The sequence below is a fragment of the Chiloscyllium plagiosum genome, unplaced genomic scaffold (genome assembly GCF_037043375.1).
Source record: "Chiloscyllium plagiosum isolate Xiang-an unplaced genomic scaffold, Cpla_swu_hap1 HiC_scaffold_18, whole genome shotgun sequence".
Taxonomy (NCBI): Eukaryota; Metazoa; Chordata; class Chondrichthyes; order Orectolobiformes; family Hemiscylliidae; genus Chiloscyllium; species Chiloscyllium plagiosum.
The window spans coordinates 48,511,272-48,524,964 of NW_028270156.1; the positions used below are offsets into that span (position 1 = coordinate 48,511,272).

At 37.3% G+C, this 13,693-nt stretch overlaps 1 protein-coding gene across 2 annotated transcripts in view; it reads right to left on the reverse strand.

The window, feature by feature from the left end:
• ush1c (Usher syndrome 1C) overlaps nt 1-13,693 on the reverse strand; it is a 212,481-nt gene that overhangs the window by 178,303 nt on the left and 20,485 nt on the right. For both annotated transcript variants that reach the window (XM_043705961.2, XM_087996593.1), the window contains exons 2-3: nt 9,438-9,505; nt 2,975-3,118 (exon numbers count right to left, since the gene is read on the reverse strand). In XM_043705961.2, coding sequence (XP_043561896.2) covers nt 2,975-3,118; nt 9,438-9,505 — 212 coding nt within the window. The remainder of the gene's footprint in view (nt 1-2,974; nt 3,119-9,437; nt 9,506-13,693) is intronic.

Consider the following 13,693-nt stretch of genomic DNA (forward strand, 5'->3'; position numbering starts at 1 on the left):
AAGGGCAAACAACATTTAGACTGAATGAGAGGAGAGTGTTGAGTGTTTGGTGGAGTGTTGCTCTCTGGGATGCACCAATTAAATGATTATCAACAGTTAATTCCCACGTTTCTGGTAAATTTTAAACCATGCAGTTTGTCTTTGATTTGTCAATAAATTGCCTCCAGAAATGAACCACAGAATGGCTGTCATCTATTTTGTTGAGTTTAAACAGGCACAGTGTGTGTATGTACACATTATTTCTCTTTGAGAGAACAGGGCCCTACATATTAATATTTGTAGTTGTCAGAAGAGGCAAATGCCACATTATGAATCCAAATGGTTGTCCTAAATTAGTTAATAATGTAAATTTTCAGAAATCCGTATTATTTAGCAAATGTTTCCAATTGTGGAATCACATCAAATGTTGGACACAATTAAAAATCACACAACACCAGTTTATAATTATCTATAAGATGAGAGACTTAACAAACAATCAAGGTATTTTTCAATGTATAATTTCAGTTACATCACACTGTAAACTTTTGCTATAAATTCTGTGTCTTACAGTTGTGTACTCCAATTGATGAAGGAGCAGCACTCCGAAAGCGAATGCTTCCAATTAAACCTGTTGGACTATAACCTGGTGTCATGTGATTTTTAATATTGTACACCCCAGTCCAACACCGGCATCTGCAAATGTTCGACACTGTATTGTGAGTTCAGCTCTTACCTGAGCTGTACTGCAAGTAGTTGAGGAACAGGACTTGAGGAGGTGATAGAGCTGGGGAAAGAAAACCTAAACAGCCCTGTTCCATTTTGGCTCTCCCTGAAGAACATATTGACTGCAGTGCCAGTAACTGTGATCCCTCTTCCCTATTCACCAACAATGCCACAAGATAACTTCCTACTGTGTAAGGGTTATAAGACTCTGCAGCAGCCTTACAATGATGTAATGGGACTGCTCTCATACAGCATAAATAATAGTGCAGGCAGAGTCCATTAGATTCGAAGAGAGAAGTGCATGTAGCGAATAGTCCCTAATGCAAGTTTAAGGTTAGAGCCTGTAGATCTCAGATTATCAAGTACAGTTGCATTTCGTGTCCACGTGCAATAAATGGAATGCTGAAAAAAATCGAAGCCTAAAGACAGGCTTTTCATCTTGCCTCCTCCTTGATCATAAAGTCATGAAGTCACAGAGAGAAATAACACACAAACAGACCCTTCACTCCAACATTTCCATGCCGACCCGATATCCTAAATTAATTTAGTCCCATTTGCCAGCATTTGGCCCATAAATGATTGAGCTGAGAAGGTGACCCTTATCAACAGTTTCAGAAAAGCAACCAAGGAGACTAAATCTATACCTGTGAAATAATATATTGTGGAAGCCATTTGAGTAATCTAGACAGTTTTGTTATTTTCTTTTGTTTTTCCTTTAAATATGTGTTTTCCCCTGTCTATCGTGTGAATGGGAGCTGAAAACAAATGTTTTGCATTTAATTAATTAGACATTAATTAGATTACAATGTTGTTTAATTTTTTCTCTGCTAAAGTTATTGTGTATTTCATAACTAGTTAAGTCTTTTACTTAAGTTACAAAAACAGGATTTGGAAATAAATTACTTGTGAAGTCTGGGATTAGTTATTCAAAACTCTGGTTAGGAACTATTGGAGTGATTATTTGTGGGTCTTTGATGGTTTAGTTTTACTGTTTTGCAAATACAGAGGTAGGAATGCTGCTTTGGTTTGGCTATCTGAGTCCGTGTCATAACTCATTTAGAGAGGAGAGTCTGATGAGATGTCACAAAGGGCAGGCAACCATGTAGCTTGGTTATTAAATGGTAAACCATTAGTGAATATGCACTTAGACTGCAGTGAAGTGTCAGCTATGTGCCCACTGAAGCGTTGCCTTTTTGTACCCCTTCCATTATGTCCACTGTGAAGGACAATCTCTGCGTTTGTCCTGGTCAGCTCTAAAAAAAATGGAGGTCTCTGCAGTGACAGTACTTTCACCATTGCTGAGTGAAGAGAGAATGAATGGGGCACCAGACAGACCTAGTGCATTGTAAATCGCTCAGAAAGAAACTCTCCATGAAACCTGTCAAAATTGACATCTGGCTGATTTCTAGCAAAATTCAATCCAAAATCTCCTAAGTTGTGCTGTCATTCAATATTTCCAAGGTCCATTTACTTCCTATGTGACGACCAGTAACTGCTGCAGCAGCAAAAAGAGGTGCAGGCTTGCTTTGAATGGTGCAGACTAGGTTTAATTGGTCTCACTATTGGTCTCTTGGTCAGGTATCCAGCTAAGCAACACAATTAGAATGGATTAGGTGCTAAAGTGATATGGATGGTCAAAATTGTTGTGCTGTCTGCATTGGAAAGAAATGGTAGGGAATAGTTGGACATTGCAATCCCTGCACCCTCGATGCCTATAAATGATTTGATCTTTGCGAAATCACAACAGCTTTGTTGATCATCCTTATTAAACATCCTGACACTCATAACTTTCAACAGGAAATCAAGCTTCTTAGCAAATAACTGCCCTGATCAACTTTACAACTGTCGAATACCAACATACAGACTATTGCTGAAATTTAGGAATATTCTGCTGCTTATTACATAGCAGTGTATCAGCATAAATGTAAGCACATTTTAAATATACATATAATCTTTCCCTTTTTGTTTGGGCAGTCCTCTAAAAATATGATGAATTAATTATTTCATAGTACTTCATCCACCTCAAGAGCTTTGGAAAGGATAAACTAATAAAATACTCCACTGGTAATGTCACATTAGCATACAGATAGAAATTTGCTTAGGTCAGTAAAAAACAAGGAAAGGACAGCAAATGGCTTTTGCTCTAATAATGAAAACAAATGCACTTTCTTAAAAAGAGAATGTTTTAACTGTCCAGGAAATTATTCTGAGTTATATTACTATTTTCTCAATTAACTATGCCTTGATTTCCTTTGGTGTATCTCCACCTTACCGTGATCGTTTTGGTGTCAGGTTATCATATTCCACTTGATGTTTTAGTGGAATAAGGGGTCGGATGGCATCAAGCATTGGTAGACGACTTGGCTCATTTATCACCAGTTTTAGGTCTCCAACCAGAACGGGGAGATCCATAAACCTGAGACACAAAGAAACAAAGTTGGCCAGAGATAAAACAATACATTTCCTAACATTTTCCCCCACATTATCTCATCATATCTCCACATGTTTGACTCACTTGATCCATCTCCCAATTTCCTCTTTCAACATTGCCACTGATATTGTCATTTGATTCAACAATAATTATTTCACTCATTCACCCAAAGAGGTACTTGTCACACTCATTCCTCCCGTTCCCAGACTTACATCCCAACACCTTTTGCAAAATGGTATTGTGTATGTGTGTGTGTGTGTGTGGGGGGGGGGGGGTAATTTAAATACAAAACGTACAAATATCAACCTGCACTTATTCAGTAACCAAATATGATTCAGACTATTAACATGATTTATTGACATCATTCATTAGTATGATTAAGCCATCCAATTTACTCCTCGTCAATTGAATGTGGCAAACTCATAAAAAGTAAAATTAAAAGTAGGAAAATGGTGCTAGTCCAACAGAGATGCTGATATTTCAATTTTCTTTCTCCCAAGGTTGTTTTAAATATGGAATTCATGACACAACATGAACTCTATTTAGGAGCAGGCTCAATGGGACAAAGAGTCTATTGCTATTTATATTTCTTATGTTAGGAAATTTTCTTTTCTCATTTCATTAATTGATAAAATGTGAAATAACACTTTAGAAAGAGTTGTGGAATAGAATTTTGAAAAGAGATCTGGATGATCTTGAAACTTTAAAAAAAGCTATGATTGTGATACAAAGAATAAAAATCAAAAGAAAGTATGGGTATTGAAAATGAGAAACAATGTTCAAATATCCTAAAAGCACTCAGCATTTCAATAAATATTTTCTGCACAGAATACATCTGTAAAAGTTACAGGTACAGTTTTTTCAAGAACTGTAAAAGCTCACAGGTAAATAACATTTTAAAAGAAATGGAAGTGAAAAAAGGGAAAAGTGAAATTTCTAAAAACATTACAACAGCAAGAAAATTGGTTAGGCACCAAAGCCTAACTCTTATCTCTTCACCTTGGAGGCTCCCTACCTCTATTCCTGATGAAGGGCTTTTGCCCGAAACATCGATTTTCCTGCTCCTCGGACACTGCCTGACCTGCTGTGCTTTTCCAGCACCACTCTGATCTAAACTCTGCTTTCCAGCATCTGCAGTCCTCACTTTTGCCTACCAAAGCCTAACTCTTGATGCAGGAATTTCAAAACTGTTACAGAAACATGAGTGGATACTTCTTATAAATGTACCAAGTGGTGAGAAAAATTAACTTGAGTTTCAGTTTGTTTCCTCAGTCAAATATATATAGTCAGTTCTGCTATAATGCACTGTTTTTCAAACACAATTTGGCTATAATGTAATTGACAAATTTAGACCATCTTTGTGGAGAAAGTGAGGTCTGCAGATGCTGGAGATCAGAGCTGAAAATGTGTTGCTGGAAAAGCGCAGCAGGTCAGGCAGCATCCAGGGAACAGGAGAATCGACGTTTCGGGCATTAGCCCTGTATACCCTTGTAGTGAATTCTCCGTTCGGTGTTCTCTGTACCATCACGTCTAGGAATGGGAGTTGGCTATCCTTTTCTTCTTCTCTCGTGAATCGGATTCCTGTGTATACAGGAAAGCCACACACACAGACCAAGTCCTAAACTATGAAAGTAACCACCCCAACACACACAAACGAAGCTGCATCAGGACACTATTCAAAAGGGCCACAACACACTGCAGTACACCAGAACTGCAAAAAGAAGAAGAGGAACACCTATACAACGTATTCGCCAAAAACGGATACCCGCGCAACTTCATCAACAGATGCCTAAGAGAAAGACCACGGAACGAGGACATACCACAACCAAAAGGACTAGCCACACTACCATACATCAGGAGCATCTCGGAACTGACAGCCAGACTACTGCGACCCCTAGGACTCATAACGGCACACAAACCAACAGCCACGCTCAGACAACAACTCACCAGAACGAAGGACCCGATACCCAACATGAGCAAGACGAATGTAGTGTACAAAATACCATGCAAGGACTGCACTAAACACTATATAGGACAAACAGGAAGACAGCTAACAATCCGCATACATGAACATCAACTAGCCACGAAACGACACGACCAGCTATCCTTAGTAGCCACACACGCAGACAACAAGCAACATGAATTCGACTGGGACAACACTACTATCATAGGGCAAGCCAGACAGAACAGCCAGGGAATTCCTAGAGGCATGGCATTCATCCACAAACTCCATCAACAAACACATCGACCTGGACCCAATATACCAACCACTACAGCGGACAGCTGAAACTGACAACCGGAAGCGGCAGGGACAGACCACTATAAACACCGGAGGAAACATCAAAGAAGCACTTCGCAGGAGGCTCCCAAGCACTGATGATGTCGCCTAGCCAGGGGACGAAACGTTTGCAACAAAAACTTCCAGCTCTATCTAACCCTGCCTCAAAAATATTCAAATACTCTGTTTCCACCACCTTTTCATGAAAATGATTCCAAAGGCATGCAACCCTAAAAAAAAACATATTCTCTGTTTTAAGTGGGTGACTCGGATTTTTAAACAGTGACTCCTATTCCTAAATTATTTGATAAACGGAAACATCCTTTCCACATCTAGCCTGTCAACATCCCTCAAGATTTTGTTTCAGTGAGGCCTTCTCTTACTCCAGCAGATACAAGCGTAACCTAGCCGGCCATTTCAGGTATAAACCTCACAAGCCATTTTAGAATTGCAATACATTTACATCTTCCCTTAAATAAGGTAAACAATACTGCACACTCTACTCCAGATGCAGTCTCACAATGCACTGTATAGTGAAGCACAATCTCCCTACTCTTGAAATCAATTCTGCTTGTGATAAATTAGAACTTCCTAAATTACTTTCTGTAATTGTGATTTATGCACAAGAATGCCCAGGTCCCTCTGCATCTCTGGAGCTTTGAAATCTCTCACCATTTTAGATAACGTGCTTCTTACATTCTTCCTGCCAAAATCGACAATTTCACATTTTCTCCACATACAATCCATTTGCCACATCTTTGAAATTACAAAGCCATTTGTGTTCTCTTCACAATGTTATTTCCAATCTATTTTTGTGCTGTCAGCAAATTTGGTAATCATACCTTCAGTCCTTTCAACTCAGTCATTTGTAAAAATTGTAATTGATTGCAGTTGCAGCGCTAATCCCTGTGGCACACCATCCCTTACATCTTCCCAAGCTGAAAAGACATATGTACACCTATTCTCTGCTTCCTGTTAGCCAACCCATCTTCTAATATGTTACCCCCTACATCAATGAGCTTTGATTTTTTTCACAATTACCTTCGATGTGGCACCCTATCTGGAAATTTAATACAGCATATCCACTGGCTCCTCCTTTATCCACAACGCAAGTTAGACATACAAATTATCTGGTAAAACAATATATTATGTAATGCAGTATTCAAGGATCCTTACATATCTTTTAGTAGCCACTTACAGAACACATTGTCCAACTTGCGCAGTTATGTACAAAAGCACAGCAGTCAATTGAGAAACTGAACTTGTGCTGAGATTTTCTTTCACAGAAAATGTATTTAAAAGTAAATCAGATCAAATCATGGGTTGAGAATCTTTAAATTATCAATTTTCCTTTGCAAGCAAAGTCATCTTAAAAATATAAAATTGCAAAAATAGTAAAATATCTTTTTACTATCAGTTACCATTAGTAATATTACATGAGAGTACGTTTTGAAGTTAAATAATGATTTTCGAAACATAGCAATTATTTCTAATTCTTGATCCATAATGATTAGTTTCTTCTATCCACACCCGTTTCTGCCACCACCCTATGCAACTATCCTACCTTTTGTGCTCTTTTAAAAAATCTCATCAAATCATTATAATTAATTCTAGTCAGTTAGTTACAAGGTTCATGACAAGGTGAAGGATTAATTGAGTTCAGAATTAAGTTTATGATTAGCTAAAGGATTCAGTCAGTAGTTGGTCAGGAGAGAGATACAACTGTTGGTCAAGGGTCAGTTTAACAAAGCTTAGAGTCTCATCAACCACCCCCCAGTAGCTGGTATGTCCTTACAGTATTTTATTACAGCTCAGCTAGCTTGATTTCTACAAGTTTGCACAAGTATTTTCAGTGGCTATTTCAAAGACATTTCAAATATTCTGATACAAGTTGTGGGATCTGGAAATGTAATAAATTAATAAAAAGGCAGAGAAAACACAAGTTATTATGATATAGCAGTGAATTTGAACAATGCAGCAAAGGAATTAATTATTAAGAACTGTTGATTCACTAATGATCCAAACACTGCAGGACTTTGCTTTATGAATGGCAAAAGCAATTAGGCAAACCTCCATGAAACTGAGTCGGAAAAGACCACTGAGAAACAACATCCATTCTCCCTACAAAGATCACATGGAAACTTTGCCAGCGTCTACATTTCAGTTCCTTTTGTGCTTCTTTTATTCAAGTAATGAATGGAAACAATATATCTTACAAAACATTTCTGTGACAGTAGGAAACTAATAACTCTTTTCAAAATAATTATTTTATGCAGAATAAAGTTCATAATTCATTTTGCATTTTATCATTCTATGGATTAAACATTTAATGCCAAAATATTCTGACTTGGCTCCTTAAATTGGGCAGTAGGGATAAAAATATGGTGATCTAATTTAATAAATCATGTTGCACTTAGTAAACACAAAAGTGCAGCCAAATGCTTTTAATACATTTAATGCTACTCCACACTGTGATATTAGCCTATATCTTGTGTTGGCATTTATACTGGTAGTGGTTTGTGATTGGTACATGCTCAAAGCTATGGTCGTGATCTAAGTTACGTCATGAGCTGCACAAATTTTTTATTTGAGAAAATTGGGAATTTTGCACATGCATAAAGTTGACCCCAAGATACCTAAGCAGCATTTAAATTTTAATCTTGGCAAAGAGGTTGAACTTAAAAGCCATTAATTGTAGTGTAAATAATTCCACACAATCCATTATAATTCAACTTTTAAACTAACTTCGAAGTACCCTAGAGGGATTTGAATTATGTATCATTGGTCCAGGCCACTATGCTACTAGATACCACCAGTAAACTACCATAACACAAACAGCAAGTTATTACCACAGAAACGTTCAAACAAATGCAAATACAGATGTTTATCAATATGCTCAAGTATTTTAAATTTTGAGATATAATGTTACCATTTCTTTTATTATAAAGATTCTGCATATTATAAATGTCTGTAAATTATAAAAGTTAATTTCAAAGATTTTATCTCTGCTCATAAAAATATTAAGATATAGACTGATAATGGCCATCTTAATAAGTTCTTTAATGCTAATATTTTCATTTTGGCTCCACAGTGAATACGGAATTGAGCTTCCCCAGTCACTTAATTGGGAAGTGAATCATCCTGCATTGTACTGAGCTATGGAGATCAGGAAACTCTGTGCTGAGTTGATTGATTTACAAATGGTTTTGGAGATTTGGGCTGATGGGGGAATACACAAGCATTCCCTCGGTCTGTTGCAGATTATTACATCAGTGGATTTTGTTGGAAAGCTTTCAGGAATTTTTACCAGATGCAGGGCAGGTTTACATTTAGATAGGCTGAACCTCCTTCTATCTCCTTGAACACATCATTAAAAATCAAGTTAACATTTCTTCGCCACATAGGCTCACAAATAAAATTGGACACAGACCACGATCAATTGCATGAATCTTCAACAGAATATGGCTATATAAGCTCTTCAGTTTAAATGTCGACATGTGTTTTATTTTTAAGATCAAACAAGATAGATTATTGTGGTCTGCCAAAACAAATCCTTTAATTCTCAATTATTCAAGTTTATACCATACTATTTTAATATTTTCTACATCAATGGTTACAATGAGAATATTCATTTCGGTTTGGTAAACTCATTTATTTTATATGGGTTTAAAATTCGAAGTTTTTGCTATTTTCTACCCAAAATCATTATTTAAATTGTGAAATGTTTTGGGGGCTCCAGAGTCATGATTATCTTTGCTTCCAGTTGTTAGTTCTTGTCAATCACATATATTCCCAAGCATTATCTTTTACATTGTAAGACTTATATTTACAGCTAAATGTGCAGTCACATCCATAAATTTGCATTTCCACAACTGAGAACTACAGAAACGTAAAAAAAAAATTTGCCAACTTCATTCCTTCTTTTCCTGATGAATCTATATAATGTAATTGAAAAGAAGAACTCTAGTTGACTGAAAGATATCCCCATCCAAACAAGAAAAGGTTACGAGTAAAAATGATACTTACTGGTGGTATATGCGTAATACATCGTAAAGATAATCCTTTTCTGCATCGTTGTCAATCAATACATCCACCTGATAATCAAGGGAAAATGTAAATCAAGATTATTTTTGATAAGTTTTTTGCTGCAAGTGTAAACTAGTAATCGGAATATGCACAATGTTTAATAAAATCAAATAATTGTTTCCAGTTAACCAGCTGGATACCTTGGTTTGCTCTTGTAGATTGAAAATTTAATAAAAAGATACTTAACCAAACTAAATACCATATCTGATATAAGTTTAAAATCTTCCACTAAGACTAATTAACAAAGCTGAAATCAGACTACCAGTTAGTACAGACTTGGCTTTCACTGTAATAAAATCAGAAAATGATCTGATAGACATTTTGTTGATAAAAACTTGTGTACCTGATGATTACTAAGCTGCTCAATAAATATATTCAGGAACCTCTTGGGCCATTCATTGATGTAGCACATTCCCCTACTTCAGAATTAGTGTAAAAACACAGACAGGTAAAGTGATCAGTCCTTCAAACACACATCCTAACAGTATCCAGGCACCAGGTATTGAAAGCTCATAGGCATATAGGTTTCTACCAGTCACCTGCCACCCAAAGGAACTGAATGCTAAGTCACTATCCCCCATTAGCTGACAAGAGGTTATTCAAAGCCAGTATCATTTTACAATACACTCTTGTTCATTCACCTATAAACCAAAGATAGCTTACTCATTTAAAAAATAAATTATAGCTTCTGTGCTGAGTTCTTTAATATTATAAGACATAAAAATTGTAATGAACCAAAAATTATACCTAACTAATGTCTCTCTAATACCATGCTTTTAGATGCTTTAGAGAATTAATTATTGCAAAATATTAGTTCAGTACAATTTCAGAACTTTAGTCTGATATATTTGGAGGTGTATTAAAATATGGAAGTTTTGACTTTATTTCAGAATAAATGAAACCTTTTGTCTTTTGGAGGTTACTAAACATAATGAATACCTTAGGGACTCAACAAATTTATGCTGGGCACATGCACTCTAATCATAGTCCCTGCAGTATTACATAGTGAAGAATCCATTTTATTGCACCAGAACACTCAGCATTTACCATTAATTTTTGTTATAGTTTTTGTACAAACAGCACAGATCAGTGTCAATTAACTAATCAATACATTGCTGATACACACTCCCCTTTTTTGTGTTCCTGCATTGACTATCTAGACCATTATCAATTGCTGTGGCTCCAAATCTCTGTCCTGCTATTAACTTAAAATCAATAAAATAAAATGAATTAGACTGGGTCATCCTTTGTCACGCTCAAGTGTAATGCTTTCATGGTCTCTCAATTTCCCTAATGGCTATCACCTTGAGCTTCAAATGCATTGCATCCTCAAAGATTCGTGCCTCTGCAGGTATTATAAACCCTTTGTGATGATTATTTTTTTTCTGGAGACCTGAACCACAGTTAATATTCTACGGGTCAAAGAAAGTTTAAACATTTCCAATAAAATATAAGCTTTCACCTTTTAAAATCTGTTAATACATGCACAAATTAGTTTTATTCTTATCCACCTATTGTGAAAATAATTAAGAAATGGCCACCAATCTGTGGTCTGTTCCAAGGAAAGAACAGGGTCAGAATTCTCTTATGAAAGCTACATGTTGTTTGCCAAACATTTTGCAGCCAGGATTTCAGCACCAAACTAGACCCTAGGGTTTAGAGTCTTTTTTTTTAAGCAAAATCAGCAATAAGGTGTCGCTGACTTAGCTTTTAATTAGTAGTTTCTTCTAAAGGACAAAAAAATTAATTGGTCATTTTAAAGTCTATGTTGAGAGAGAACGCAAATCATATTATATTACTAATTGATTTTCAGTAGCAGAGTCAGTCAAAATCAAGTGCAAAGTTTAAAAGAAGCAACAACCTGTATTTATATAACATCCTTAACCCTGTAAAATATCCCAAGAAATCTCACAGGAACAGTGAGAAGAATGAAGTCAAACAATCAGTCTGGTAGGAGATCGGCGGTCAGATCCCCTAAAGATTGGTCGAAGAGGTAGATTTTAGGGAGTGTATTGAAGGGAGAAAACAGGAGTTAAAGAGGTAAACAATTTCCAGGTTGTGAATTCCAGATCTTAAGGCTTTGGCAGCTAATATGCCAGATACCAATTCTGTAGACTTTTAAAACTGGGGTTTCTCAAGAGGACAAATGTTTTGGAAAGGAAGAGATTGTAGAGAGGTGGTGTGGTGAGATCATGGAAGAATTTAAAAACAAAGATGAGGAGAGTTATAAATGCAACCTATTGATGAACTGGAGCAAACATAGTTCAACAAAAACTGCAAAGATGGATGAAGGGTAATTAGTAAGAGGTGGAACCAGTGTTTCAAAGCTATGGAAGTTTATAAAGTGGAGGCTGGCCAGGAGTGCACTGGAATTGCAAAGCAATGAGATGACAAAGAGATAAATGAGGATTTCAAGGTTGTGAACAGTTTGGATCAGTTTCAGCCAGGGAAAGAAAGAAGGACTCCATGATTCATGAGCAGAGTTCCTTCAATGTTTCCAATATTTTAATTAGAGGCAATTTCTGCTCATTTAGATCCTATCAGACAAGTAATCTGACAATTGAGAGAGTAGAAGTCAAGGATTCACATATTCACGCAGAAACTAATGATGTGTTTACAAATTTTGTCTCCAAGTGGCAGCTGGCAGATGAGAAATGAAAGTGGCTGAGGAGAATTCCTCTGAGGGACAACTGAGGAAACTCTGAGGAAGTGGGAAAAGAAGCCATTACAGGTAATCCTCTAGCTATGACTGAGGCGGTAAGAATAGAACCAGGCAGTGTAGTCTCACTTAACTGGAAGACAGCAGAGAGGTGTTGGAGGAGAACGGTGTGGTAAATCTTGACAGGAGCTGCAGTCAGGTCAGAAGAAACCGAAGGGATGGTATAGCTCTGTGACAGCCACATAGGATGTGACTTTGAGACCCTTTTTAATTGCAAGGCAGGTAATATTCTATTTGGAGAGATTCAAATTGACATGTGGGGATGATGGACACAGACTTGGGGACATGTTCAAGGTCTTTGAAGATGGAGGACAGGAATGAAGCAGTGTTTTTTCATTGGGAATATTACTTCGGAGAAGAGGAGAAACTGTGAGATTTGGTGGAGAGGTGCACAGTACGTGAAGAAAGAAAAATATGGAATAGTATCAGCTAACAGGAAGGAAAGTTGGATGGTTAGTAGTTTGGTGGGAATTGGGTCATGGGAGAAAGATGTGGATTGTAGGATGAAATGAGATAGGAAAAGGACATTGTAAGAGCTCAGAACAAAACCAGACAGAGCAACAAATCCAGGGCTAGGGGATGGAGCAACCTTAAAGGAAATTTGGCCTGGCAGGCTCAGGAAAGAGAGACCAGTGGTAAGAGGAGTTAAGTAAAATGGGGTGCACAAATAGAACTCAATCAATCATTCTCTTAAAAGTGAAACAAAGAACTGCAGATGCTGAAACAAACAAAAACAGAAATTGCTGCAGAAACTCAGCAGGCCTGCACTATCAGAGTTAATGTTTCGAGTCCAGTGACCCTTCTACAGGACAGTTCTGAAGTCGGGGTGGGGGGGGGGGGGGGCTCTTGACTTGAAACATGAACTCTTGTTTTCTCTTTACAGATGCTGACAGACCTGCTGAGTTTTTCCTAAGATCTTCAACTCATAGGCCTCAATATCCACTTGACAACAGGCAGGAGAAGGTGCGCACTTCCATGTTTATGGCACTGGATGTTGGGGTGTTGAAATTCCATAGTATGTAGAAGTGCAATGCTTTGCCCATTTGAAATTAGACTGATAGAGTAGAATTATTTTCACAAATTAAGTGGTGATAGGGATTCTATGCTATTCCAAGGTGGGTCAGGAGGAGCTCAATCAACCAAAGCCTCTCTTTCAGCCCTCCCCACACAGGTCCTTCCCCACCAACACATAAATCTTTGACTTCCTCCCTCCTTAATACAGCATTTACAATCATGCAGCTCTCCCTCTCCACTTGCAGGCCTCTCCCACCATTGTTAATTGCTCAATTGCCAGTTGGGAGTTGGATCTACAAATTTTAAATATGGCCCTGACATTAGGACCTACGGTGCGTCTATGTCCTGTGTTTGTTTTTGGTCCTGCATCACCATCCTGGAAAAGATTGTGGATTTCTGACTTCAGTTTTGTATCAGTCCTGTAGAAAATTGTATGTCCACATTTAGGATATATCCATTATCA